Here is a 26,988-nt window from a genome sequence, read left to right on the forward strand (position 1 = left end):
CAAAGTGGTTAAGAAACATTTATTCATAAGAAAAAGTGTGATTCTGATAACAAATAGTCAGAACAGCAACCACATATTGACAGAAGCTACAGTATGGAAACAAATGACACAGGCAGCATGTACAATACCAGGACCCAGGAACGAATCAAATGTAGCTTGGCTGTTTATGTCTTTGCATTTTAATGAGCCACTTCCTCTGCAGCTGATCAGTTACCAGTGTGGTGCGTTTGGGTGCAGCGTTATCAAGCCGCCATCTTCTCACAGATCCAGAATTTCAGCGTGTTACATTTGTTGTCATTCCAGTTGTATTCGGCGTAGTTGTACCTTGCCTCTCCACAGTCTTCATCAGTGTTACCAGAGGAGTTTGGTTCCCCAGGGTGCCAGAAGCTGAAACCAAAATCAGAATGAGCTTTTAACTGAAACACACAAAAACATTTAATAAACAGCCAGAAACAGTGAGGCAGATTAAAGATCGATATTGAATATTGTTATGTGACATTAGCTGCTGTTTAGACACATGCAGCTTCTTGTCAAACCAGAATATTGGATATATACAGTATATACAGCTGATTGTGGATTATGATTAAAACTAGATTGCTTTGTTTTAATATGCCTACTCATAAATACCGCATTATTGGTGATATTCCTCTCGTACAATTATCATTTCTTCTCCTTTAAATACTCTGTCAGACATTTTCATTTGTATAAATAGTTAAAATAAAGTGCAAAGTGTTGCCAGAGTAAATGGTTATATATTGTAGCACAGCCGTCAGGAGTTCAGTGTCTTACCGACAGAGCAGTTAAAAAGAGACTATCTTTTTATTCAGTATGCTTGCTATAATGCAACAGTGCAACTCGCAATAATCAATTTAAACATAAAGGTTATTTATGAACCTTGTTGTGTTCAGCGAAAGTCCCATCCACCCATTTCCATTGTCCCTTCTGTCTCTGTGTCAGTCAGTCCACGTCCAGAAAGAGCCTTCACCAGACTGTCTTGTGAACTCCTTGTTTACAGGGACAGAGGGACAGACCATAATTATATCAAATTGGAATATAACCGGAATGATTTTACTCTTTCATAAGAGTTGTCACTCTCATTTACGCACATTTTCCTCTTTGCTGTTGATAATCACCAGGTCTGCTCCTTTCTGCAGACAGTCGTCTCTACTGTCTCCCAGGATTTCTCGACAGAGGAAAAATAGAAACTAGAGCGGAAGTATACCCATCCTTCTTGGGTGTAATGATCTGTTGAGGATAACGAAAATAAAATAAACTTGACATCTCAGCAAAAAAAGAGAAAAACGATAGCAAAAATGAATTGAAGTTGCATCTTTCTTTCTGTTAATGTTATCTTATTCTTTCCATGTCATAAAGAGTTCAGCTCATATTCACCAGATGTATTCAACTTCCTCTTCAACTGGTCCCTCTCTTCTTTCAGGTTTCTGATCACAGCATCATAATCTGGTGCATCAGAACTGTCTGTGTGAGCAAAGAGATTTACACATGACCTTCAGTCTCTGGTTGATGGTGAGTTCACGGTACCATGGGAAAATGTGAAAGACACAGGTCTCTTGTGTTCCAGCTCAGTCACTGCTCCACTGTGTCAGAAGTAAAATTCACGGAACAATATAGATGTTTGACCAACATTTCCATGACATGCAATTACATGTACATGTTACTGCAGGAAGTCTGGAGGTTCTCAGTTAGACCAGCCCCCTCCGGAGAATGTTCAGAGGATCTGCAAAGTTCAGTGTGTGTATTATGTGTCAGAAGTGGAGATTTGCACTTACACTTTATCACTTTTATACTATTTATGTGCATATAAACCTTTTTGTTTATAATTTGTATACAAAAATAATCATTTGAATATTGGAATGATGTGGTTTGGTATCATGTGTTTCTTTGGGTAGGGGGTTGACATCCAGGTCCCTTTGCCTTGGGCCCCCAAAGTGCCTTGTAATGCTCCTGAATGTTTGCAGCACATTTAGTGTTGGCCTTCAATGCTGATAAGACATCCCAAGCTCTTAACATTGAAAATAAATAGTTAGAAATCTGAAACTTAAATGTTTTCTGCAAATCCATTTATTAACCTAAACATGTGAAAAGGTTCTCTTTTATTTTAAAGGAAAACACCCTGACTCACAACTAGAAAGCCCCATTATTTTCTTACATGACCTTAGAACTTTCTCTAACCAACAACCACAAAGTACAAAATGCTGTTTAGTGTAAAAGTATTGCTGTAACATATCCAAATCCCTCAATGATAATCATAGTTAGTAGGGGGGTAACTTTTCAATTTCTGGTTCTATCCACATTCCTGTTGAATTTCAGAGTGAGTCCGCGGTCGGGATGTAGCCAAGGTCACACAGGATGAAATTGTTAGGCTGGTTAAGGACCCAGCTCACAGGAGAGCAAGGCCTTGAGGAAATGTTGAGAGGCGGCTTGCAGGATACACAAGAGTCCGAGGATCAAGACAACCAGTTTTCTATCTGTGTGCAAAAAAACACACATACACATGCAAAACCACCATTATTATAATTGTTATTGTTATTGTTATTGTTATTAGGAAGCCAGGTCTGATATTGTGTTATTTGAAACAGAACAACAAAAAAACTTAAAAAAAATAACCCACTAAAAATGTTGCGTGTTGCTAAATCAGACACAAGAACAGTATCACTCTGATCACTCTTAAAGTAACTTACTTGTGGCTGAAGCATCAGGCAGGTTTTTGTCCATGGTCACCTCAGACTGTGTTTTACAGACAGAAGTCAAAATACTGTGACCGCTGCAGTACGACACGATTCTCGATCTTAACTGTGGACAGCTTCTGTGTTTCTGTTCCTGATATTAAGCTTCTCAAGACAGCATTTTACTTCTCCTTATCTTTCAGCTTGTTGTCACCTCCAGTTTTTTTCATGCTGACTTTGCAATGTGACCTCCTTGTTTCCTTTACTCATAACCACAAGATTGTAAATGAGAGCAGATGGGTTTTCATACAAAAGTATCATCATGTATTTGTAGATTGTAAACATTTTCAGCCTGTCTGATGTTATATGACCTCAAACTGGGTATAGATGCAGCTGCTTTGAGGCTTGTAACATGGAATAAATATCATGCCATAACCCCTGAAACAGTAAAACAGTGATTAAAAATTTGAAATCTAATAAAAACTAGAATGCCACTCAGAGCAAATACCCAACAGACCCTTTCATATTAATCAAGCTGCACCAAATTACACACAGTTATAGATATCAGTTTCCTGCTCCACCTTGGTTTCAAACATTGACTGTGACCAAGTACCAGAGAAGTAAAGGGAGTGTGAACAGCCCAGCTAAAAATAAACTGCACATGTTGGCTGCATCCGAAGATCCATTATTTTATTAGTCCTGTGATTGTGTAATCAGAGAATAGGGAAGTAAAAACCAGTCCAGGTAGCATTTTTAAAAATGTTTAATTAGATTATAGTTCTGGTCGGGAGTTACATGATTATATTTTGATTATATCTTGAAAATATGACAAATATGATAAACCTAGCTGGTGGCCGCTTTATGGCCCCTGATTTAGAAAAATCCCACATCCCCCACTGAGTGACCAGTTCACAGTTTTTACTTTGACTTATAGAGAGACAGTTTTTTCACAGGTCCAGAAGTTTTTCCTTCCACATGGCAGGTCATACCAACTGTTGGCTGTTACTGCACAGTCTTCACTTTGGCCCAAATTGTTGGGTTCCCCAGTATTCCAGTTGCGAAAACCCCTAAAAAAAGTTAATTTTATCAAAACCCAAGAAGCATTTGATGGACAGTCAGCAGCTTGCTATGAAGTCAGCAGGTGCAGCTGAATAAAAGAGTAAGCTGTGGACCTTTGAGTCAGCGGAGTGCCATCCACCCATTTCCATGCCCCTTCTTTCCCCCTGTCAGTCAGTCCGATCCACATGGACCTCTTGTTCACACATTTCCAACATCCACACATCAAACCTGTTCCTCTTTGCTGTTGATAATCACCAGGTCCGCTCCTTTCTGCAGACAGTCGTCTCTACTGCCTCTCCAACATTTATTGACAGAGGAAATGTAATAGAAACTAGGCTGGAAATACACCCATTGCTCTTGTGCGTAATGATCTGTTGAGGATGACAAAATGAAAAAAAAATATATAAAAGATATCTCAGTAAAAAAAAGCAAAACACCACCAATGGAATTTAAATTGTTTTTTTCTTTATGTTGCTGTTATCTTCCTGTTTCATATTCACCAAATATTTCCAACATCCTCTTCAACTTGTCCCCCTCTTCTGTCAACTCTCTGATCATGGCCTCGTCATTTGGCTTCCTCGCACCAGAACTGTCTTTGGCAAACAAAAGAGATTTACACATGAGCTAGTTACTCTCTTCTACCCTGGCCACTCCGCTCCAGGGTTGGATATGGAAATCTACACTGCCGTAGCTCATCCTGTCCACGGAGTTCAGATCCGAGTCACTCCAGCACAGCCTGATGACCGTGGGTGACAATGGGAGCAAAGCCAAAGTAATAAGCCAGCTCCACTCCGTACCAAGCTCCAGTAGAAGTCATGATGTAAATGCCAAGCAGAAGGCTGACTACTCCTGCAAACAGAACAATGGATTGTAGCCAGAATGGACAAACACTATGCTAGGCACCCGTCTCCCCCTCATCCACCTCAGGACCTCCAGCTGTCAACAGATTTGACAAGCTGAATACTGAGGACATCCACGCCTCTGGAAGCACCCCCACTCCATCCTGTGGTCAGGTCCTCCCTCCGCCCTTGCTGGGTTATTGACGGAGGCTGTGATCCAGGCTTGCTCGGAGTTCTCACTGGCTTAGCCACCTTGGGAAACCATACCCACGGAGAGGAACACCACCTCGCTTCTCCACCCTACGGTCTCCTCCATCATGAGAAATATCCGCTTCATGAATGCAGTCACACACTGCTTTCCTGGAGCGACAACGCCAGATATCACCGGAAAACACCTGGCTCCACTCCGTATGCTCCACTCACAACATTGGTTTTATCCACAACTTCAATTTATTCTGGAATCGCTCTCTATGACCTCTACAATCACACCACCCCTGCTGTTCTTCTACCGCCCCCAAGCAGTCGCGCTTCCCACTGCCACTAGCTCCCCACTGGCGAATTCCCAGTACTGCCCCGGTGCTGCTCCACCCCACAGCCTCCCGACATTCCTGTCATGATTGCTCCCAGATTGGGCTATTGGCGATGAGTCGACGCGGGGGTGAACCTCAACAACCTTCGCATGCTTCGTCGCACCTCAAAGCTGGACAGTATGCCTAACTCATGGCTCTGATGTCACGGGAGTCTAACCAACAAAACCTTTGTGCTAAATGACTTTTTCACACCCGTGATCTGGACTTTATCTCCCTGGCCAGGACCTGGCTTCATATTGGTGAGTCCACAGCTTTTATGAGCTTCTCCCTCCTGACTGTAGTTTTTTCAGCTCTCCCAGGACCACTGGTAAAGGTGGAGGAGTAGCCACTGTATTTAAATCCATCTTTCAGTGTCGACTGATGGTAACTGTCACCTATTCTAGTTCGAAGGCTTCAGCTGTTGGGTTAAATGCCTCCTCCCCCGTGCTGTGTGCTGTAGTGTGCACTTCCCGAGAATTCAGCAAGGACTTTGTGCAAGGATTTGCTGGATTCATAGCGGGTATTTCGATGGACTATGACCACTTTTTAATTTGTGGGGATTTTAATGTACATATATGCTGTGAAACTAAACCTATGGCTAGAACTTCTTAAATCTTAATAATTCCTTTAATCTCACCCAGTCAGTGTCTGGACCCACATGAAAAAAGGGCACATTAGACCTTGTGTTTGTCTTATAGCCTACATGTTCATGTCAATGAAATATGTGATACTTGTGTTCAGATCATCTGCCCACGGTTTTATTACGATTACTGTCCCTGGCTCTATAGTCAAGCCAGCTCCTCCTGCCCAGCTGCCGCCGTATAATTAATAGTCAAACTCGGTTTGCATTTCTCTGCTATTTTTTTAAGACTCTGTGCTCTGCTTGGATTGTAATGATGTTCTCAGTGCTGATGAGCTTATCTCTCTTTTGAATTCAACCTGCACAAGCACTGGGACTCTATTGCTCCTTTGAGAGATGACCCTCGCACTTTCCAGAGCCATGGCTTCAAGCGACTCTACCCATGGGTCTCAGGCGTGCATGTCGGCAAGCAGAGAAAGGTGGAAAAAGGACAAACTCAGAGTATCATATGAAATCTTACAAGAACCGTCTATCTGATTGCCAGAAAGCGGTAAAATCGGCAAAAACTAAGTTTATATCTAACCTGGTCTCTAATAATATCAGAGGCCTCAGGTTCTTTTAATATTGTAATAATATCATAAACCCGGTTGCTTCATTCTCCTATTCTACTACCTATCTCTGTCAGTTCCTTTCTTACATTTTTGTTGAAAAAATTTACATCTTAGATCATCACTTAATTATGTCCACTGACCATCAGCCCCCTATCCTCCCATGCTCCCAGCTGTCTTTGGTCAATTCGAGCCCATATCAATATCCTTCCCCTATCGGGGGTGGTTCACCATCTGCGACTCACAGGTGCCCTTCAGGAGCATGCATGATCTTCTTAAGAAGTCTTTGACACTGTTGGCCATTTATTGTTTCATTGATTAATACCTGTCTTCTCTCTGGTAGTGTCCCAGCTGCCTTTAAACATGCTGTTGTACAGCCCGTATTGAAAACCTTGATCCCTCTGTTCTCTCTCTGTTTCAGGCCATTTTCTAAGCTGCCCTTCCTGTCCAAAATCCTAGAGAGAGTGGTTCTCCCCAGTTGCAGACATTTTCTTATCCTTAATAATGTATATAAAGTTCCAGTCAAATTTTAAGCATCACAATTACCCGGAAACAGCTCGGATTTAACTGTTGATTCAGAGGAGATTCTGCTGTCCTTGTGCTCCTAGACCTGGCTGACCGCTCGACCTGCAGTCGATCACAATCTAATATCACACCTGGAAAACTTTGTAGGGATTAAGGTAGCACTCAGGTGGTTTGAGTCTTGCTTAACAGATAGGAGTTTCTCTGTCCACCTGGGTGACTACTCCTCTGGAAGAGGCCCACTTACATGTGGGGTACCTCAGAGATCCGTTCACCAGGGCTTGTCCTTTTCTCCCTATATATGCTGCCCTAAGCATAAATTTTTGTAGGAAATATAAATATCTCCTTTCTGCTGCTTTGCAGAGCGACATTCAAATATACTTGCCCTAGACCGTAAAACTAAGACATCCTGCATTACCCTATAAAGCCCTTAAATTACATAAAATCATGGATGGATTCAACCTTCCTCCAGTTAAACAACAATAAGACTGGGGTTATCATATTTGGATTATCAGAACTGCAAGATAGACAATCTTGGGGCTTTGGCTCGAATGCTCCTCCACTGTAAAAGTCTTGGTATTTCTTTTTGACAGGGCTTTTAATTTTGAAAAAGCAATTTCCTCAGTAGTCGGAGGTAAAAACTTTTCAGCTAGGAACAAATAGCCAAGAGTGAGGCCTGCCTCCCACAAAGAGACCTGAGAGAGTTATCCATGCATTCATAACCTCCCATCTTGATTATTACTTAATTCCCTGTATGCTTGGCCAGACAAATCCTCCATTAAGCACATGCAGCAAGTCCAAAATGGCCTGCTCATACCTGACTTAGGAAAAAAAAGAGAACCCTCCCACACCATATTTAACCTCCTACACTGGCTTCCTGTTTGTCTGGGATGTTTAAAATCTTACTTTTAGTTTTTGATCTCTTAACGGACTGGCACCGTCTTGTATCCGAACTTCTCTTTATACCTCCAGTTGGTAGACTGAGATCAGCCACTCAACTGCTCTTAGCAAACCTCAGACAGGCTAGTTACCAGAGGTGATCGCGCATTAGCCGCCCAAGCCTGTGGAACAGCCTACCACTTCAGTAAGGTCTGCCCGTCTTTACCCACTTTAAATCACTGCTAAAAACACCTGTTCTCTAGGCTTTCTACTCCTGGAAATTACGTTTCATAAAACGGCTGATTTTATTTATCTTATCTTATACGTATATATTATAATTTATTTTATTTTATTTTATTCATTTACATTAATAGTCAGAATCAGAATCAGATTATTTTATTGCCAAGTATATTTACACATACAGGAAATTGCCTTGGTGTGGTTAGTCACCCTTTGGACATAAAAACAACAATCGGACATAAAACAACAATATGCTCTAGAAAAAGTAATAGGATATGTTATGGGCGCGTCTTGATTCTTTGGGTGCAGTGATTGGTTCATGGGATAGTGCAATAATATATAAGTTATGAAGTTGTAATGTATGAGGAGGGGCAAAAGTCAAGTGTGATGCACAGGGGAGCTTGTTGTGAGCCCCACTGCCATGGGGAAAAACTGTTCAGGTGGCGCCAAGTTTGGTCTTGATGGCTGGAATGTACCGGATGGGAGTCTCTGGAATAGGTGGTGGCGAGATAGGAAGGATCGGCCAGTCTTGCTCTCTTACTGGTCTGGAGTGGAACGGGTGTGGGGCTTGACGGGTCTGGCCGATGACCTTCTCCAGCTGACCCGGAGAATGATCCGCTGCAGTCTGCCCTTGTCCTTGGCAGTGGAGGCAGCGAACCAAAGCCGATAATTATTAAGTGAGGATGGACTCAATGATGGCGGTGTGGGAACTTCGACCATCGCTTTGCGGCATATTGAATTTCTTCGGTTGCGCCAGGAGAACCCATCCTCTGCTGAGCCTTCTCTTGATGATGGTGATGTTCTCCAGCCCACCTCTGAGTCCTGTGCAATTGTATTTTTATTTTGTATTACTTGCACTATGATGTATTACGTTTTTTCACTGTCGTTTTGTTTACCATTACACCTGTAAACACTTTGGTCAGCAAGTTTGTTTTAAATGTGCTATATAAATAAAATTGACATTATTTAGTTGAGGTTGGCTGAGTTTACTGTACTACAAAAATCGACATGAGGCCAACAAGATGAACATCTTTTTGAGAAATGCATTCCACATACAGAGACAAACAGACATCTGGAGTTATCAGATAGATGATATAAATCCAGCCTCATACGTACCAGAGTGAAGAAGTAGAGTTTAGAGGGTCAGGGCAGAGTCAGTCTTCTCTTTGGGTCTTCAGGCTCTACAGTCAGATTTTACAACTAGCCAATGGTTGTTTTTATCAAGTGTCTGAAAGACCCGGAACACAAATCAAATTTTTTTTTCCACACTGGAGAAACGGCCCTTTGCGATGGGAGATAAGTTTTATGAATTGTTGCTGATGTTTCATCTACTTCTTTATATTCTTCTTCAAGTAAATGTAAAAAGTACCATATTAACTTTTCTACTTAGCTCAAAATAAGCAAGTCTTGGTTCTAAATATACTAAATAACAATTGAATAAAAGTAAGTATTAAAAGTACAAGTACTTTGTAGCCTATTCCCCTAATGTAATGGTCTGTTTTTTTTTCTGCTCGAATAATACACAATACTACATAAGAAAAGAGCAGATACATGAAAAGTTAACTAAAAGGTTCGGTGTGTAGAATTTAGTGACATCTAGTGGTGAAGTTGCATGTTGCAGCTGAATACCCCTCACCTCACCCTCCCCTTCAAAACATGATAGAGAAGCTGTGGCAGCCTTCAGTTGTCATAAAAACTCAAAAGGTGTTTAATTTGAGACAGTAATTCATGGGTGGTGTAATTTTGTTCACAGCTACATCCCTATCTATAATATGATTGTGTGACTTTTTAATCAGACTTCGCAAAGTGGTTACAAAACATTTATTCATAAGAAAAAGTGTGATTCTGATAACAAATAGTCAGAACAGCAACCACATATTGACAGAAGCTACAGTATGGAAACAAATGACACAGGCAGCATGTACAATACCAGGACCCAGGAACGAATCAAATGTAGCTTGGCTATTTATGTCTTTGCATTTTAATGAGCCACTTCCTCTGCAGCTGATCAGTTACCAGTGTGGTGCGTTTGGGTGCAGCGTTATCAAGCCGCCATCTTTTCACAGATCCAGAAGTTCAGCCTGTTACATTCTTTATCATTCCAGTTGTATTCGACTTTGTTGAACTTTGTCTCTCCACAGTCTTCATCAGTGTTAAGATAGGAGTTTGGTTCCCCAGGGTGCCAGTAGCTGAAACCAAAATCAGAATGAGCTTTTAACTGAAACATTGGCTGCTGTTTAGACACATACGCTTCTTGTCAAATAGAATATTGGATATATGCAGTATGTGGCTGATTGTGGATTATGATTAAAACTAGATTGCTTTGATACTAATATACCTACCATAAATACCACCATTATTGGTGATATTCCTCTCATTACAATTGTCATTTCTGCTCACTTCATCTCTGTCAGACATTTTCATTTGTATAAATACTTAAAATAAAGTGCAAAGTGTTGCAGAGTGAATGGATTTTATATATTGCATAGCACAGCCGTCAGGGTTCAGTGTCTTACCAGCAAACAGTTAAAGAAAGAGACTATCTTTTTATTCAGTAATAGCACTATAATACAGCAGTGCAACTCATAATAATCAATTTAAACATAAAAAGTTATTTATGAACCTTGTTGTTGTGTTCAGCAAAGTCCCATCCACCCATTTCCATGTCCCTTCTGTCTCTGTGTCAGTCAGTCCGATCCAGAAGAGCCTTCTAAACTGTCTTGTGAACTCCTTGTTTACAGGGACAGAGGGACAGACCATAATTATATCAAATTGGAATATAACCGGTATGATTTTAATCTTTCATAAGAGTTGTCACTCTCTTGCTAGCTTTCCTCTTTTAGCAACCATTAATCACCAGGTCTGCTCCTTTCTGCAGACAGTCGTCTCTACTGTCTCCCCAGGATTTCTCGACAGAGGAAATGAAATAGAAACTAGAGCGGAAGTATACCCATCCTTCTTGGGTGTAATGATCTGTTGAGGAAAACGAAAATAAAATAAACTTGACATCTCAGCAAAAAAAGAGAAAAACGATAGCAAAAATGAATTGAAGTTGCATCTTTCTTTCTGTTACTGTTATCTTATTCTTTCCATGTCATGAAAGTTTAATGTATTCACCAGATGTATTCAACTTCCTCTTCAACTGTTCCCTCTCTTCTTTCAGGTTTCTGATCTACAGCATCATCTGGTGCATCAGAACTGTCTGTGAGCAAAGAGATTTACATGACCTTCAGTCTCTGGTTGATGGTGAGTTCACGGTACCATAAGAAGAAATGTAAAGACACGGGTCTCTTGTGTTTCGAGAAGCTCAGTCCACTGCTCCCTTATTGTCAAGTAAAATTCACGGAGCAATGTAGATGTTTGACCAACATTTCCGTGTTGTACAATTACATAGCCGCATCTTGGGAAGTCTGGAGGTTCTCAGTTAGACCAGCCCCTCTAGGAGGAAATGTTCAGAGGATCTGCAAAGTTCAGTGTGTGTATTATGTGTCAGAAGTGGAGATTTGCACTTACACTTTATCACTTTTATACTATTTATGTGCATATAAACCTTTTTGTTTATAATTTGTATACAAAAATAATCATTTGAATATTGGAATGATGTGGTTTGGTATCATGTGTTTCTTTGGGTAGGGGGTTGACATCCAGGTCCCTTTGCCTTGGGCCCCCAAAGTGCCTTGTAATGCTCCTGAATGTTTGCAGCACATTTAGTGTTAAGCCTTCAATGCCTGATGAACATCCAACTCTTAACATTGAAAATAAATAGTTAGAAATCTGAAACTTAAATGTTTTCTGCAAATCCATTTATTAACCTAAACATGTGAAAAGGTTCTCTTTTATTTTAAAGGAAAACACCCTGACTCACAACTAGAAAGCCCCATTATTTTCTTACATGACCTTAGAACTTTCTCTAACCAACAACCACAAAGTACAAAATGCTGTTTCGTCATAAAGCTAGCTAACTATAACATATCCAGAAATCCCTCCAATGATAATCATAGTTAGTAGAGGTAACTTTTCAATTTCTGGTTTTATCACATTCACCTGTTGAATTTCAGAGTGAGTCACGGTCAGGATGTGTCGTCCACACAGGATGAAATTATTAAACTGAATTAAAGACAACTCACAGAGAGCAAGACGCAGGGAAATGTTGAGAGCAGCTTGCAGGATACACAGGAGTCCGAGGATCAAGACAACCAGTTTTCTATCTGTGTGCAAAAAAACACACATACACATGCAAAACCACCATTATTATAATTGTTATTGTTATTGTTATTGTTATTAGGAAGCCAGGTCTGATATTGTGTTATTTGAAACAGAACAACAAAAAAACTTAAAAAAATAGCCACTAAAAATGTTGCGTGTTGCTAAATCAGACTACAAGAACGGTGTCACTCTGATCATCTTAAAGAGTAGCTTGCTTGTGGCTGAAGCATCAGGCAGGTTTTTGTCCGCGGTGCACCTCAGACTGTGTTTACGGACAGAAGTCAAATACTGTGACCGCTGCGGTGACGATTCTCGGTCTTAACTGTGGACAGCTTCACAACATTTCTTCCTGATATTAAGCTTTATCAAGACAGCATTTTACTTCTCACTTATCTTTCAGCTTATTGTCACCTCCAGTTTCATGCTGACTTTTGCAGTATGACCTCCTTGACTCCCTTTACTCATAACCCACAAGATTGTAAATAGGAAACAGATGGGATTTCCATACAAAAATATCATCATGTATTTGTGATTGTGAAACATTTTCAGCCTGTCTGATGTTATATGACCTCAAGCTGAGTATAGATGCGGCTGCTGAGCTTTTGCTGTTTGTATCAGATAAATATCATGCCATAACCTGAAACTGATAAAAAAGACAGTGATTAAAAATTTGAAATCTAATCAAAGCTAGAATGCCACTCAGAGCAAATGCCCAGCAGACCCTTTCATATTCAAAATCAAAGCTGCACAAATTACACACAGTTATGAATGTCAGTTCCTGCTCCGCATACGGTTTCAAACGTGGCTGTGACCAAGTACCAGAAGTAAAGGAAGTGAACAGCCCGGCTAAAAATAAACTGCATGTTGGCTGCATCCGAAGATCCATTATTTTATTAGTCCTGTGATTTGTGTAATCAGAGAATAAGGAAGTAAAACCAAATTAGGTAACATTTTAAAAAATGTTTGGTAGATATAGTTCCATAGTCAGGGAATTACATGATTATATTTTGATTATATGCCGAAAATATGACAAATATGATAAAGCCTAGCGGGCAACTATGGCCTGATTTAGAAAAATCCCATCCCCACTGGTGAAAGCCAGTTCTGCAGTTTTCACTTTACTTATAGAGAGACAGTTTTTCACAGGTCAAAGTTTTCCTTCCACATGGCGAGTCCTTACCAACTGTTGGCTGTTACTGCACAGTCACTTTGGCCCAAATTGTTAGGTTCCCAATGTTCCAGTTAAAACCCCTAAAAGTTAATTTTATCACGCCAAGCATTTGATGGACGATCAGCTTGCTGTGAAGTCAGCAGGTGCAGCTGAATAAAAGAGTAAGCTGTGGACCTTTGAGTCAGCGGAGTGCCATCCACCCATTTCCATGCCCCTTCTTTCCCCCTGTCAGTCAGTCCGATCCACATGGACCTCTTGTTCACACATTTCCAACATCCACACATCAAACCTATTCCTCTTTGCACTGTTAATGTCCTGGTCAAGCTCCTTTCTGCAGACAGTGGGTCACTGCTCTCCATTTGTTGACGGAGAATGTAATAGAAACTGGACAGATGTACCCATTGCTCTTGTGCGTAATGATCTGTTGAGGATGACAAAATGAAAAAAATATATAAGATATCTCAGTAAAAAAAAGCAAAACACCACCAATGGAATTTAAATTGTTTTTTTCTTTATGTTGCTGTTATCTTCCTGTTTCATATTCACCAAATATTTCCAACATCCTCTTCAACTTGTCCCCCTCTTCTGTCAACTCTCTGATCACAGCCTCGTCATTTGGCTTCCTCGCACCAGAACTGTCTTTGTGAGCAAAGAGATTTACACATGAGCTTTAGTTACTCTCTTCTACCCTGGCCACTCCGCTCCAGGGTTGGATAACGATCCTACACTGCCGTGGCTTGGCTCCACCGTCACAGGAGTTCCAGATCCCGAGTCCACTCCAGCACAGCCTGATGACCCGTGGGTGACAATGGGAGCAAAGCCAAAAATAATAGCCAGCTCCACTCCGTACCAAGCTCCAGTAAAGTCATGCCGTGAAGGCCCCGACTTCTTTCCTGCAGAGCAGAACTGAGGATTGTAGCCAGAATGGACAAGCATGCTGTATGCTGAAACCCCGTCTCCCCCTCATCCACCTCGAGACCTCCAGCTGTCCAGCAGATTTGACAAACTGAATGCTGAGGACATCCCGCCTCTGGAAGCACCCCACTCCATCCTGTGGTCAAGTCCTCTACCTCCGCCGCAGGTTGTTGTCGGAGGCTGTGATCAGGCGCGTGGCTCAGTTCTCACTGAAAACCCAGCCACAACAGGAGAAACCATGCCTACGGAGAGGACACCACCTCGCTTCTCCACCCTACGGTCTCCTCCATCATGAGAAATATCCACTTCTTGAATGCAGTCACACACCTGCTTTCCTGGAGCATTCAGCGCTCCAAATATCACCGGCAAACACCTGAGAAACCCTCCGTATGCTCCTCACAACATTGGTTTATCCACCAGCAATTTATTCTGGAATCACTCTCATGACTATCTGCAATCACCTGCCACCCCCTGCTGTTCTTCTACCACTTCCCAAACAGTCATACTTCGCCACTGCCACTGGCTCCCACTGTGGCAATTCCCAGTACTGCCCCCGGTACACTATCACCCAGCCTCCCGACATTACCTGTCGCAATGATTGCTCCCAGATTAGACTCTATTATAGCGTGATCTGGCCTTAGAGTGAGCCCTCAACAACCCATGCTTCGTGGCACCTCAAGAAACTGGACAGTGGCCCTAACTCTACACATGGCTCTGATTAATCTGAGGGTCTATAACCAGCAAACCTTTGTACTAAAATGACTTTTCACCCCGTGATCTGGACTTTATGCTCCACAACCGGGAGACCTGGCTTCATATTGGTGAGTCCACAGCTTTTTATGAGCTTCTCCTCTGGCTGTAGTTTTCAAGCTCTCAGGACCACCACTGGTAAAGGTGGAGGGTAGCCCACTGTATTTAAATCCATCTTTCAGTGTCGACAGTCGGTAACTGTCACCTATTCTAGTTGGAGCTTCAGCTGTTTGAGTTAAATGCCTCCTCCCCATGCTGTGTGCTGTGATGTACCGCCCCCGGAATTCAACAAGGACTTTTATGCAAGGTTGCTAGATTCATGGCGGGTATTTCGATGGACTATGACCACTTTTTAGTTTGTAGGATTTTAATATTACATATGTGTGAAACTAAACCTATGGCTAAAGACTTCTTAATCTTAATAATTCCTTTAATCTCACCAGTGTCTGGACCCACACATGAAAAGGGGCACATTAGACAGCATTTGTCTTATAGCCTACATGTTCTTATCAATGAAATATGTGATATGTATTTCAGATCATCTGCGGTTTTTATTTGCGATTACTGTCCTGGCTCTATAGTCAAGCCAGCTCCTCCTGCCTTCTTAACATGTAATTAATAGTCAAACGGTTGCATTTCTCTGCTATTTTTAAGACTCTGTGCTCTGCTGCTTAGATTGTGATGTTCTCAGGAGTGGCACGATGAGCTTATCTCTCTTTTGAATTCAGCCTGCACAAGCACTCTGGACTCTGTTGCTTTGGGGACGAAGCACTAAAGCGCACCAGGCCATGGCTAAGCGACTCTGCGGTCTCAGGCGTGCATGTCGGCAAGCAGAGAAAGGTGGAAAAAGGACAAACTCAGGTATCATATGAAGTCTTACAAGAGCCGTCTATCTGAAGTTACCAGAAGCGGTAAAATCGGCAAAACTAAGTTTATATCTAACCTGGTCTCAATAACTATATCAGAGGCCTCAGGTTCTTTAATATTTGTAATAATATCATAAGCCGGTTGTCGTACTCCTATTCTGCCTACCTGTCCTCTGTGATTCCTTTCTTACATTTTTGTGAAAAAATTTGGCTTTGTAGATCATCATAATTATATTACTGACCCATTCATTTATCCCTCCCATGCTCCCAGCTGTCTTTAGTCAATTCGGCATATCAATATCCTTCCTATCAGGGTGGTTTTATCTAAACTCACAAGTGCCCTTCCGGGAGCATCATAGTCTTCTTAAAGAAGTCTTTGACACTGTTGGCCATTTAACCCCTTTTCATTGATTAATACCTGTCTTCTCTCTGGTAGTGTCCCAGCTGCCTTTAAACATGCTGTTGTGTCCATGTTAAGAAAAGAAAACCTTGATCCTCTGTTCTCTCTAATTTCAGGTAATTTTCTAAGCTGCCCTTCCTGTCAAATCCTAGAGAGAAGGTAGTTCTCCCCAGTTGCAGACATTTCATATCAACAATAAATGTATATGAAAGTTCCAGTCAAGTATTAAACCGCATCACAGTACGAAACAGCTCGGATTATATCTGTTGATTCGGGAAATTCTGCTGTCCTTGTGCTCCTGAACTGGCGGCCGCTTTCGGCACGGTCGATCACACAATCTAATATCACACCTGGAAAACTTTGCTTAGGGATTAAGGTACAGCACTCAGAGTGGTTTGGGTCTTACTTAACAGATAGGGTTTCTCTGTCACATAGGTGACTGCTCCTCTGGGAAGCACTTACATGTGGGTTATAGGATCCATTCTGGGCTTGTCATTTTCTCCCCTATATATTACTGCCCTAACGCAGAATTTTTGTAAAAATATAATGTCTCCCTTTCACTACTTTGCAAACGACATTCAAATATACTTGCCCTGAACCATAAAGAGCTGAACCTCACTGCAGCCTGCTTCGGCTACTTAAATTACATAAAATCATGGATGGATTCAACCTTCCTCAAATTAAAACAACAATAAGACTGAGGTTATCATATTTGGATTATCAGAACTGCAAGATGTGGACAATCTCTTGGGGCTTTGGCTCGAATACTCACTCCACTGTAAAGTCTTGGTATTTCTTTTGACAGACTTTATTTTGAAAGGCAATTTCCTCAGTAGTCGGAGGTGGCTTTTTTCCCTTTAAGACAAATAGCCATTAAGGCTACCTCCACAAAGAGGACTTCTGAAGAGTTATCCATGCATTCATAACCTCCCATCTTGATTATTAGCAATTCCCACCGCCATGTAAGGCTTAGACAAATCCTCATTAAGCGCCTATGAAGTCGAAATGCTGCGCTGCCTGCTGACTAGGAAAAAGAGAGACCATATCACACCATATTAGCGCCTCTACACTGGCACCTAACATCACAGGATCGTTTTAAAATCTTACTTTTAACTTTTAAATCTCTTAACGGACTGGCACCGTCTTGCTTATCCGAACTTCTCTTTGTACCTCAGTTAGTGAACTGAATCCAGCCGCTCAACTGCTCAATAACAGAGCCTCAGACAAGGCTGGTTGCCAGAGGTGATGGCGCGGTAGCCGCCCCCAAACCTGTGGAACATACCACTTCACATTAGATCTGCCGTCTTTAACACTTTAAATCACCTACTAAAAACACACCTGTTCTCAGGCTTTCTCCTCAATTACGTTTCATGCCAGCTGATTTATTTATCTTATCTTGCTCATTATATATTATGTTTATTTTATTTTTATTTATTCATTTTGCATTAATAATCAGAATCAGAATCAAATTGTTTTATTTGCCAAGTATATTTACACATACTGGGAAATTGCCTTGGTGTGGTTAGTGCCTTTGGACAGCGCAAAAACAGCAATCGGACATGAAACAATATACAGAAAAAGGCAATAAGTTATGTTATGGGCGCGTGCGGTGCTGGAGTCGATGATTGGTTCTGGATGGTGCCAATAATATATAGTTATAAGTTATGTGCCGAGGCAGGAGTCAGTGTGATGCAGGGCTTGTTTGTGAGCCCCACTGCCATGGGAAAAAACTGTTCAGGTGGCGCCAGGTTTTGGTCTTGATGGCCGGAACCTTTCCAGATGGGAGTCTCTGGAATAGGTGGTGGCAGGATGGGAAAGGATCAGCAATGATCTTGCCTGCTCTACTTACTGAGCCTGGAGTGGAACAGGTGTAGGAGAGCCAGCAGGTCACAACCGATAAACCTTCACTCAGCTGACCGAATGATCCGCTGCAGTCTGCCCTTGTCCTTGGCAGTGGAGCAGCCCGAACCAGGCGGTAATTGATGAGGAGTGAGGATGGACTCAATGATGGCCGTGTGGAGGCTGGAAGCCATCACTTTCTGCGAAGCATGTTAGTTTCTTCGGATTGCCGCAGGAAAAGAGTGTATCCTCTGCACTGGGCCTTCTTGATGATGGTGGTGATGTTTCTCAGCCACATAGTCCTGTGCAATTGTATTTTATTTACTTATTACTTGCACTATGATGTATTACGTTTTTGCTGTCGTTTGTTTACCATTACACCTGTAAAAACACTTTAGTCAACCAATTATTTAAAATATGCTATATAAATAAATCAGGCATTGACTGTGGTTGATTGGCCAAGTTTACTGTAAATCATTATGAGGCCAACAAGATGAACATCTTTTGAGAAATGCATTCCACATACAGAGAGACAAACGGACATCTGGAATTATCAGATAGATGAAGTATAAATCCTTCTCATACGTACCAAGTGAAGAAAGTAGGTTTGGGAGTCCAGGGCAGGGGTCAGTCTTCTCTTTGGGTCTTCAGGCTCTACAGTCAGATTTTTACAACTGGCTTCAATAGTTGTTTTTTTATCAGAAGTGTCTGAAAGACCAGAACACAAATCAAATTTTTTCCACACTGGGAGAAACAGCCACTTTGCGATGGGAGATAAGTTTTATGAGAGTGATGCTGATGTTTCATCTACTTCTTTATATTCTTCTTCAAGTAAATGTAAAAGTACCATATTAACTTTTCTACTTGACTAAAATAAAGCAAGTACTTGGTTCTAAATATACTAAATAACAATTGAATAAAAGTAAGTATTAAAAGTACAAGTACTTTGTAGCCTATTCCCCTAATGTAATGGTCTGTTTTTTTTTCTGCTCGAATAATACACAATACTACATAAGAAAAGAGCAGATACTGTGGAAAAATTATCAAAAGTTGGTGTAATTTAGTGACATCATTGTTGAAGTGCATATTGTGACTGGTGCTTTTTCTCTCCCTCCCCTTCAGCGGCGATGAAGGACTGGCGCTGGTTGTCATAAACTCAAAGGTGTTTAATTTGAGACAGTAATTCGTAAGGGTGATGTGTTTTATTTTACAACATGCGTCCCTGTCAATATGATTGTTGACTTTTAATCAAATAACAATTATTTCATTTGTTCATGAAAATGTGATTCAGTATTCAATAATCAGATAACAACCATGTGTGAGCCAGTGTGAAACAAATGACTTTCAGGCAGCATGTACAATACGGGACCCAGGAACAGATCAAATGTAACGGCTGTTTATATCTTTGCATTTTAATAGGCCACTTCCTCTACAGCTGATCAGTTACCAGTGTGGTGCGTTTGGGTGCAGCGTTATCAAGCCGCCATCTTCTCACAGATCCAGAATTTCAGCGTGTTACATTTGTTGTCATTCCAGTTGTGATGGCGTAGTTATTATTGCCTCTCCACAGTCTTCATCAGTGTTACAGAGGGTTTGGTTCCCAGGAGTGCCCAGGCTAGAGCAAAATCAGAATAGACTTTTAGCTGAAACACACAAAAACATTTAATAAACAGCCAGAAACAGTGAGGCAGATTAAAGATCGATATTGAATATTGTTATGTGACATTAGCTGCTGTTTAGACACATGCAGCTTCTTGTCAAACCAGAATATTGGATATATACAGTATATACAGCTGATTGTGGATTATGATTAAAACTAGATTGCTTTGATACACAATATGCCTACTCATAAATACCACCATTATTGGTGATATTCCTCTCATTACAATTGTCATTTCTTCTCACTTCATCTCTGTCAGACATTTTCATTTGTATAAATAGTTAAAATAAAGTGCAAAGTGTTGCAGAGTAAATGGATTTTATATATTGCATAGCACAGCCGTCAGGGTTCAGTGTCTTACCAGCAAACAGTTAAAGAAAGAGACTATCTTTTTATTCAGTAATAGCACTATAATACAGCAGTGCAACTCATAATAATCAATTTAAACATAAAAAGTTATTTATGAACCTTGTTGTTGTGTTCAGCAAAGTCCCATCCACCCATTTCCATGTCCCTTCTGTCTCTGTGTCAGTCAGTCCGATCCAGAAGAGCCTTCTGAGACCTCTTGTGAACTCCTTGTTTACAGGGACAGAGGGACAGACCATAATTATATCAAATTGGAATATAACCGGTATGATTTTAATCTTTCATAAGAGTTGTCACTCTCTTACGCACATTTTCCTCTTTGCTGTTGATAATCACCAGGTCTGCTCCTTTCTGCAGACAGTCGTCTCTACTGTCTCCCCAGGATTTCTCGACAGAGGAAATGAAATAGAAACTAGAGCGGAAGTATACCCATCCTTCTTGGGTGTAATGATCTGTTGAGGAAAACGAAAATAAAATAAACTTGACATCTCAGCAAAAAAAGAGAAAAACGATAGCAAAAATGAATTGAAGTTGCATCTTTCTTTCTGTTACTGTTATCTTATTCTTTCCATGTCATAAAGAGTTCAGCTCACTTATTCTGAAATGTATTCAACTACTCTTCTTCAGGTCCTCTCTTCTTTCAGGTTTCTGATCACAGCATCGCCAATCTGGTGCATCAGAACTGTCTGTGTGAGCAAAAAGGAATTTACACATGACCTTCAGTCTCTGGTTGATGAGTGAGTTCACGGTGCCATGGGAAAGTAAACGAAGACACAGGTCTCTTGTGTTCAGCTCATGATCACTGCTCCACTGTCAGAAGTAAAATTCTGGAACAATGGATGTTTGACCCAGCATTTCCCATGACATGCAGAATTGCATGTACATGTTACTGCAGGAAATCTGGAGGTTCTCCAGTTAGACCAGCCCCTCGGAGGAGTGTTCAGAGGATCTGCAAAGTTCAGTGTGTGTATTATGTGTCGAAGTGGAATTTGCAGCACACTTTATCACTTTCTCTATTGTAATGCATATAAACCTTTTTGTTTATAATTTGTATACAAAATAATCATTGTTTGAATATTGGAATGAGTGTGGTTGGTATCATGTGTTTTCTTTGGGTAGGGGGTTGACATCCAGGTCCCACATACACTGGCAGGCCCAAAGTGCCTTGTAATGCTCTCGAATGTTTGCAGCACATTTGATCTTTGGCCTTTAGCCTGATGAACATCCTTTCGCAGCATTGAAAATAAATAGTTAGAAATCTGAAACTTAAATGTTTTCTGCAAATCCATTTATTAACCTAAACATGTGAAAAGGTTCTCTTTTATTTTAAAGGAAAACACCCTGACTCACAACTAGAAAGCCCCATTATTTTCTTACATGACCTTAGAACTTTCTCTAACCAACAACCACAAAGTACAAAATGCTGTTTCGTCATAAAGCTAGCTAACTATAACATATCCAGAAATCCCTCCAATGATAATCATAGTTAGTAGAGGTAACTTTTCAATTTCTGGTTTTATCACATTCACCTGTTGAATTTCAGAGTGAGTCACGGTCAGGATGTGTCGTCCACACAGGATGAAATTATTAAACTGAATTAAAGACAACTCACAGAGAGCAAGACGCAGGGAAATGTTGAGAGCAGCTTGCAGGATACACAGGAGTCCGAGGATCAAGACAACCAGTTTTCTATCTGTGTGCAAAAAAACACACATACACATGCAAAACCACCATTATTATAATTGTTATTGTTATTGTTATTGTTATTAGGAAGCCAGGTCTGATATTGTGTTATTTGAAACAGAACAACAAAAAAACTTAAAAAAAATAACCCACTAAAAAATGTTACTGTGTTGCTAAATCAGACACCCAAGAGCAAATATCCTCTGATCACTCCAAAGTAGCACTTGTGGCTGAAGCATCAGGCAGGTTTTTGTCCATGGTCACCTCAGACTGTGTTTTACAGACAGAAGTCAAAATACTGTGACCGCTGCAGTACGACACGATTCTCGATCTTAACTGTGGACAGCTTCTGTGTTTCTGTTCCTGATATTAAGCTTCTCAAGACAGCATTTTACTTCTCCTTATCTTTCAGCTTGTTGTCACCTCCAGTTTTTTTCATGCTGACTTTGCAATGTGACCTCCTTGTTTCCTTTACTCATAACCACAAGATTGTAAATGAGAGCAGATGGGTTTTCATACAAAAGTATCATCATGTATTTGTGATTGTGAAACATTTTCAGCCTGTCTGATGTTATATGACCTCAAACTGGGTATAGATGCAGCTGCTTTGAGCTTTTGCTGTTTGTATGGAATAAATATCATGCCATAACCTGAAACTGATAAAAAAGACAGTGATTAAAAATTTGAAATCTAATAAAAACTAGAATGCCACTCAGAGCAAATACCCAACAGACCCTTTCATATTAATCAAGCTGCACCAAATTACACACAGTTATAGATATCAGTTTCCTGCTCCACCTTGGTTTCAAACATTGACTGTGACCAAGTACCAGAGAAGTAAAGGGAGTGTGAACAGCCCAGCTAAAAATAAACTGCACATGTTGGCTGCATCCGAAGATCCATTATTTTATTAGTCCTGTGATTGTGTAATCAGAGAATAAGGAAGTAAAAACCAGTCCAGGTAGCATTTTTAAAAATGTTTAATTAGATTATAGTTCCATAGTCAGGGATTACATGATTATATTTTGATTATATCTTGAAAATATGACAAATATGATAAACCTAGCTGGTGGCCGCTTTATGGCCCCTGATTTAGAAAAATCCCACATCCCCCACTGAGTGACCAGTTCACAGTTTTTACTTTGACTTATAGAGAGACAGTTTTTTCACAGGTCCAGAAGTTTTTCCTTCCACATGGCAGGTCATACCAACTGTTGGCTGTTACTGCACAGTCTTCACTTTGGCCCAAATTGTTGGGTTCCCCAGTATTCCAGTTGCGAAAACCCCTAAAAAAAGTTAATTTTATCAAAACCCAAGAAGCATTTGATGGACAGTCAGCAGCCGCTTGCTGGAGTCAGCAAGTGCGTGAATAAAAAAAATGACTATGGACCTTTGAGTCAGCGAGGTCACCATCCACCCATTTCATGCCCCTTCTTTTCCCTGTCAATTAAATTGATCATGGACCTCTTGTTCACATTTCCAACATCACACATCAAGGCCTGTTCCTCACTTGTTGGTAATCACCAGGTCCGCTCGCTGCTGCAGACAGTCGTCTCTACTGCCTCCTCCAACATTTATTGACAGAGGAAATGTAATAGAAACTAGGCTGGAAATACACCCATTGCTCTTGTGCGTAATGATCTGTTGAGGATGACAAAATGAAAAAAAAATATATAAAAGATATCTCAGTAAAAAAAAGCAAAACACCACCAATGGAATTTAAATTGTTTTTTTCTTTATGTTGCTGTTATCTTCCTGTTTCATATTCACCAAATATTTCCAACATCCTCTTCAACTTGTCCCCCTCTTCTGTCAACTCTCTGATCACAGCCTCGTCATTTGGCTTCCTCGCACCAGAACTGTCTTTGTGAGCAAAGAGATTTACACATGAGCTTTAGTTACTCTCTTCTACCCTGGCCACTCCGCTCCAGGGTTGGATAACGATCCTACACTGCCGTGGCTTAAAGCCACCGTCTGGGAGTTCAGATCCAAAGTCCACTCCCAGCACAGCCTGATGACCCGTGGGTGATAGTAGAGACAAAGCCAAAAATAATAGCCAGCTCCCACCTCCGTGATACTTAGCTCCAGTAAAGTCGCACCGTGAGGCCCCGACTGCTCCTGCAAACAGGGCAATGGATTGTAGCCAGAATGGACAAACACTATGCTGGGCACCCGTCTCCCCTCATCCTCCCAGGGGACTCCAGCTGTCAGCAGATTTGACAAACTGAATACTGAGGACATCCCGCCTCTGGAAGCACCCCCACTCCATCAGGTCAAGTCCTCTACCTCCGCCCGCCGCAGGTTATTGTGGAGGCTGTGATCAGGCGTAAGCTCGGGTTCTCACTGGCTTGGCCACAGCAGGAAGCCATGCCCTACGGAGGAGGACACCACCTCGCTTCTCCACCCTACAGTCTCCTCCATCATAGAAATATCCGCTTCATGAATGCGGTCACTGCTTTCCTGGAAAGCGACAAGCATGAATATCACCCGGAAAACACCTGGCTCCTCGTATACTCCCTCAGCATTGGTTTTATCACAACTAATTTATTCTGGAATCGCTCTCTATGACTATCTACAATCACCTGCTTGCACCCCCTGCTGTTCTTCTACCACTTTAAACAGTCATGCTTCATACCACTGGCTCCTGTGGCAGATTCCAGTACTGCCCCGGTACACTATCACCCACAGCCTCCGACATTCCTGTCATGATTACTCCCAGATTAGACTCTGTTGTGGCGATGATCGGCGCGGGAGTGAACCTCAACGGCAACCCGCATGCTTCGTCGCACCATAAAAGCCCCTGGACAGTATGGCCCCTAACTCTACCTGCAGCTCCTGATTAATGCGAGGTCTATATTCAACAAAACCTTTGTACTAAATGACTTTTTCACCCCGTGATCTGGACTTTATCCTGACGAGACCTGGCTTCCATATTGGTGAGGTCCACAGCTTTTTATGAGCTTCTCCCTCCCTGACTGTGAATTTTTACCAGCTCTCCCAGGACCACTGTGGTAAAGGTGGAAGGGGTAACCACTGTATTTAAATCCATCTTTCAGTGTGACAGTCGGTAACTTGTGCCTATTCTAGTTTCGAGCTTCAGCTGTTTGAGTTAAATGCCTCCTCCCAGTACTTGTGTGCTGTAGTGTACACTTCCCCGAAATTCAACAGGGACTTTATACAGGAGTTTGCCTGAATTCATGACGGGTATTTCGATGGACTACTTATTACACTTTTTAATTTGTGGGGTTTTAATGTATATAATAACAATAAAACTAAACCTGGCTAAAGACTTCATAAATCTTAATAATTCGCTAATCTCCACCCAGTCAGTGTCTGGACCCACACACATGAAAAATTTGCAGTGGACGCATGTTCTTATGGCCTACATGTTCATGTCAATGAAATATGTGATACTTGTATTTCAGATCATCTGCCCAGTTTTATTTACGATTACTGTCCTGGCTCTAGTCAAGCCAGCTCCTCCTGCGCTGCCACCGTATAATTAATAGTCAGAGCTTCGGTTGCATTTCTCTGCTATTTTTAAAGACTCTGTGCTCTATAACTTGGATTGTGATTGATGTTCTCAGTGCTGATGAGCTTATCTCTTTGAATTCAACCTGCACAAGCACTCTGGACTCTGTTGCTCCTTTGAGGGCGCGCACTAAAAGCACTTTCAGAGCCATGGCTAAACGACTCAGCGGTCTCAGGCAGTGCATGTGCGGCCAAGCAGAGAAGGTGAAGGACAAACTCAGGTATCATATGAAATCTTACAGAGCCGTCTATCTGATTGCAGAGCGGTAAAATCGGCAAAAACTAAGTTTATATCTAACCTGGTCTCCAATAACTATCAGAGGGCCTCAGGTTCTTTTAATAATACATAATAATATCATAAGCCAGTTATCGTACTCCTATTCTGCCTACACCTGTCCTCTATGAATTCCTTTCTTACACATTTTGTTGAAAAATTGCTTCTTAGATCATCATAAAATTATGTCCACTGACCATCAACCCCTATCCTCCCATGCTCCCAGCTGTCTTTGGTCAATTCAGGCCCCATATCAATATCCTTCCTATCCGAGGTGGTTCTGCATCTCGACTCTAGAATTGCCTTCCGGGGCAACATCAACGCCAGTCTTCTTAAAGAAAGTCTTCAGCACTGTTAGCCCATTTATTATTTCATTGATTAATACCTGTCTTCTCTCTAGTAGTGTCAGCTGCCTTTAAACGTAACTGTTATTAGCCCCATGTTAAAGAAAGAAAACAGTCCTCTGTTCTCTCTAATTTCAGGCCATTTTTCTGGCTACCCTTCCTGTCAAAATCTAGAGTAGTTCTCTGATTGCAGACATTTCTTATCAACAATAATGTATGTGAAAGTTCCAGTCAAGTATTTCAAACCCACATCACAGTACGAAACAGCTCGGTTTTAACTATTGATTCAGAATTCTACTGTCCTTGTGCTCCTAGACCTGTAGCCGCTTTAAACACGGTCGAGTCACAATCCTAATATATCACACCTGGAAAACTTTGTAGGGATTAAGGTGCAGCACTCAGGTGGTTTGGGTCTTGCTTAACAGATGGGGAGTTTCTCTGTCCACCTGGGTGACTGCTCTCTGGGAAGGCCCCACCCATGGTGCCTCAGAGATCCGTTCTAGAGCTTGTCCTTTTCTCCCTATATATACCACCCCCTAGCATAGAATTTTTATAAAAATATAATGTATCTCCCCTTTCACTCTTTACATTGACATTCAAATATACTTGCCCCTGAACCATAAAACTAAGACATCTGCAGCCCCTGTGACTGCTTAAATTACATAATCATGGATAGATTCAACCTTCCTCAAATTAAGCAGCAATAAGACTGAGGTTATCATATTTGGATTATCAGAACACAGAGATGTGGACAATCTTAGGGCTTTGGCTCTGAATGCTCACTCCACTGTAAGAGTCTTGATGTTCTTTTGACAGGGCACAATTTTGAAAATAAATTTCCTCAGTAGTGAGGAGTGTTTTCAACTAAGACAAATAGCATGAGAGTAAAGGCCTACCTCCACAAAGGAGACCTGGAAAGTTATCCCATGCATTCATAACCTCCATCTTGATTATTGTAATTCCCTGTATGTAAAACCAGAACAAATCCTCCATTAAGCGC

General features: G+C 41.3%; 1 protein-coding gene and 1 long non-coding RNA gene across 2 annotated transcripts; both read right to left on the reverse strand.

Moving 5' to 3' along the window:
* Nucleotides 1-20,693, reverse strand: LOC118115305 (CD209 antigen). The gene is made up of 4 exons (XM_047342309.1): nt 20,651-20,693; nt 20,466-20,608; nt 10,607-10,713; nt 1-387 (listed from the first exon to the last, which is right to left on the reverse strand). The coding sequence occupies exons 1-4, from the start codon at nt 20,691-20,693 to the stop codon at nt 243-245; spliced, it is 438 nt and encodes a 145-aa protein (XP_047198265.1). The 3' UTR covers nt 1-242.
* A 104-nt stretch (nt 20,694-20,797) lies between these two features.
* LOC124853740 lies at nt 20,798-22,262 on the reverse strand. Its single transcript, XR_007034083.1, has 3 exons — nt 22,064-22,262; nt 21,769-21,849; nt 20,798-20,842 (listed from the first exon to the last, which is right to left on the reverse strand). It is a non-coding gene; the product is annotated as an uncharacterized LOC124853740 (long non-coding RNA).
* Nucleotides 22,263-26,988: the final 4,726 nt, after the last annotated feature.

The sequence above is a fragment of the Hippoglossus stenolepis genome, chromosome 2 (genome assembly GCF_022539355.2).
Source record: "Hippoglossus stenolepis isolate QCI-W04-F060 chromosome 2, HSTE1.2, whole genome shotgun sequence".
Lineage (NCBI taxonomy): Eukaryota > Metazoa > Chordata > Actinopteri > Pleuronectiformes > Pleuronectidae > Hippoglossus > Hippoglossus stenolepis.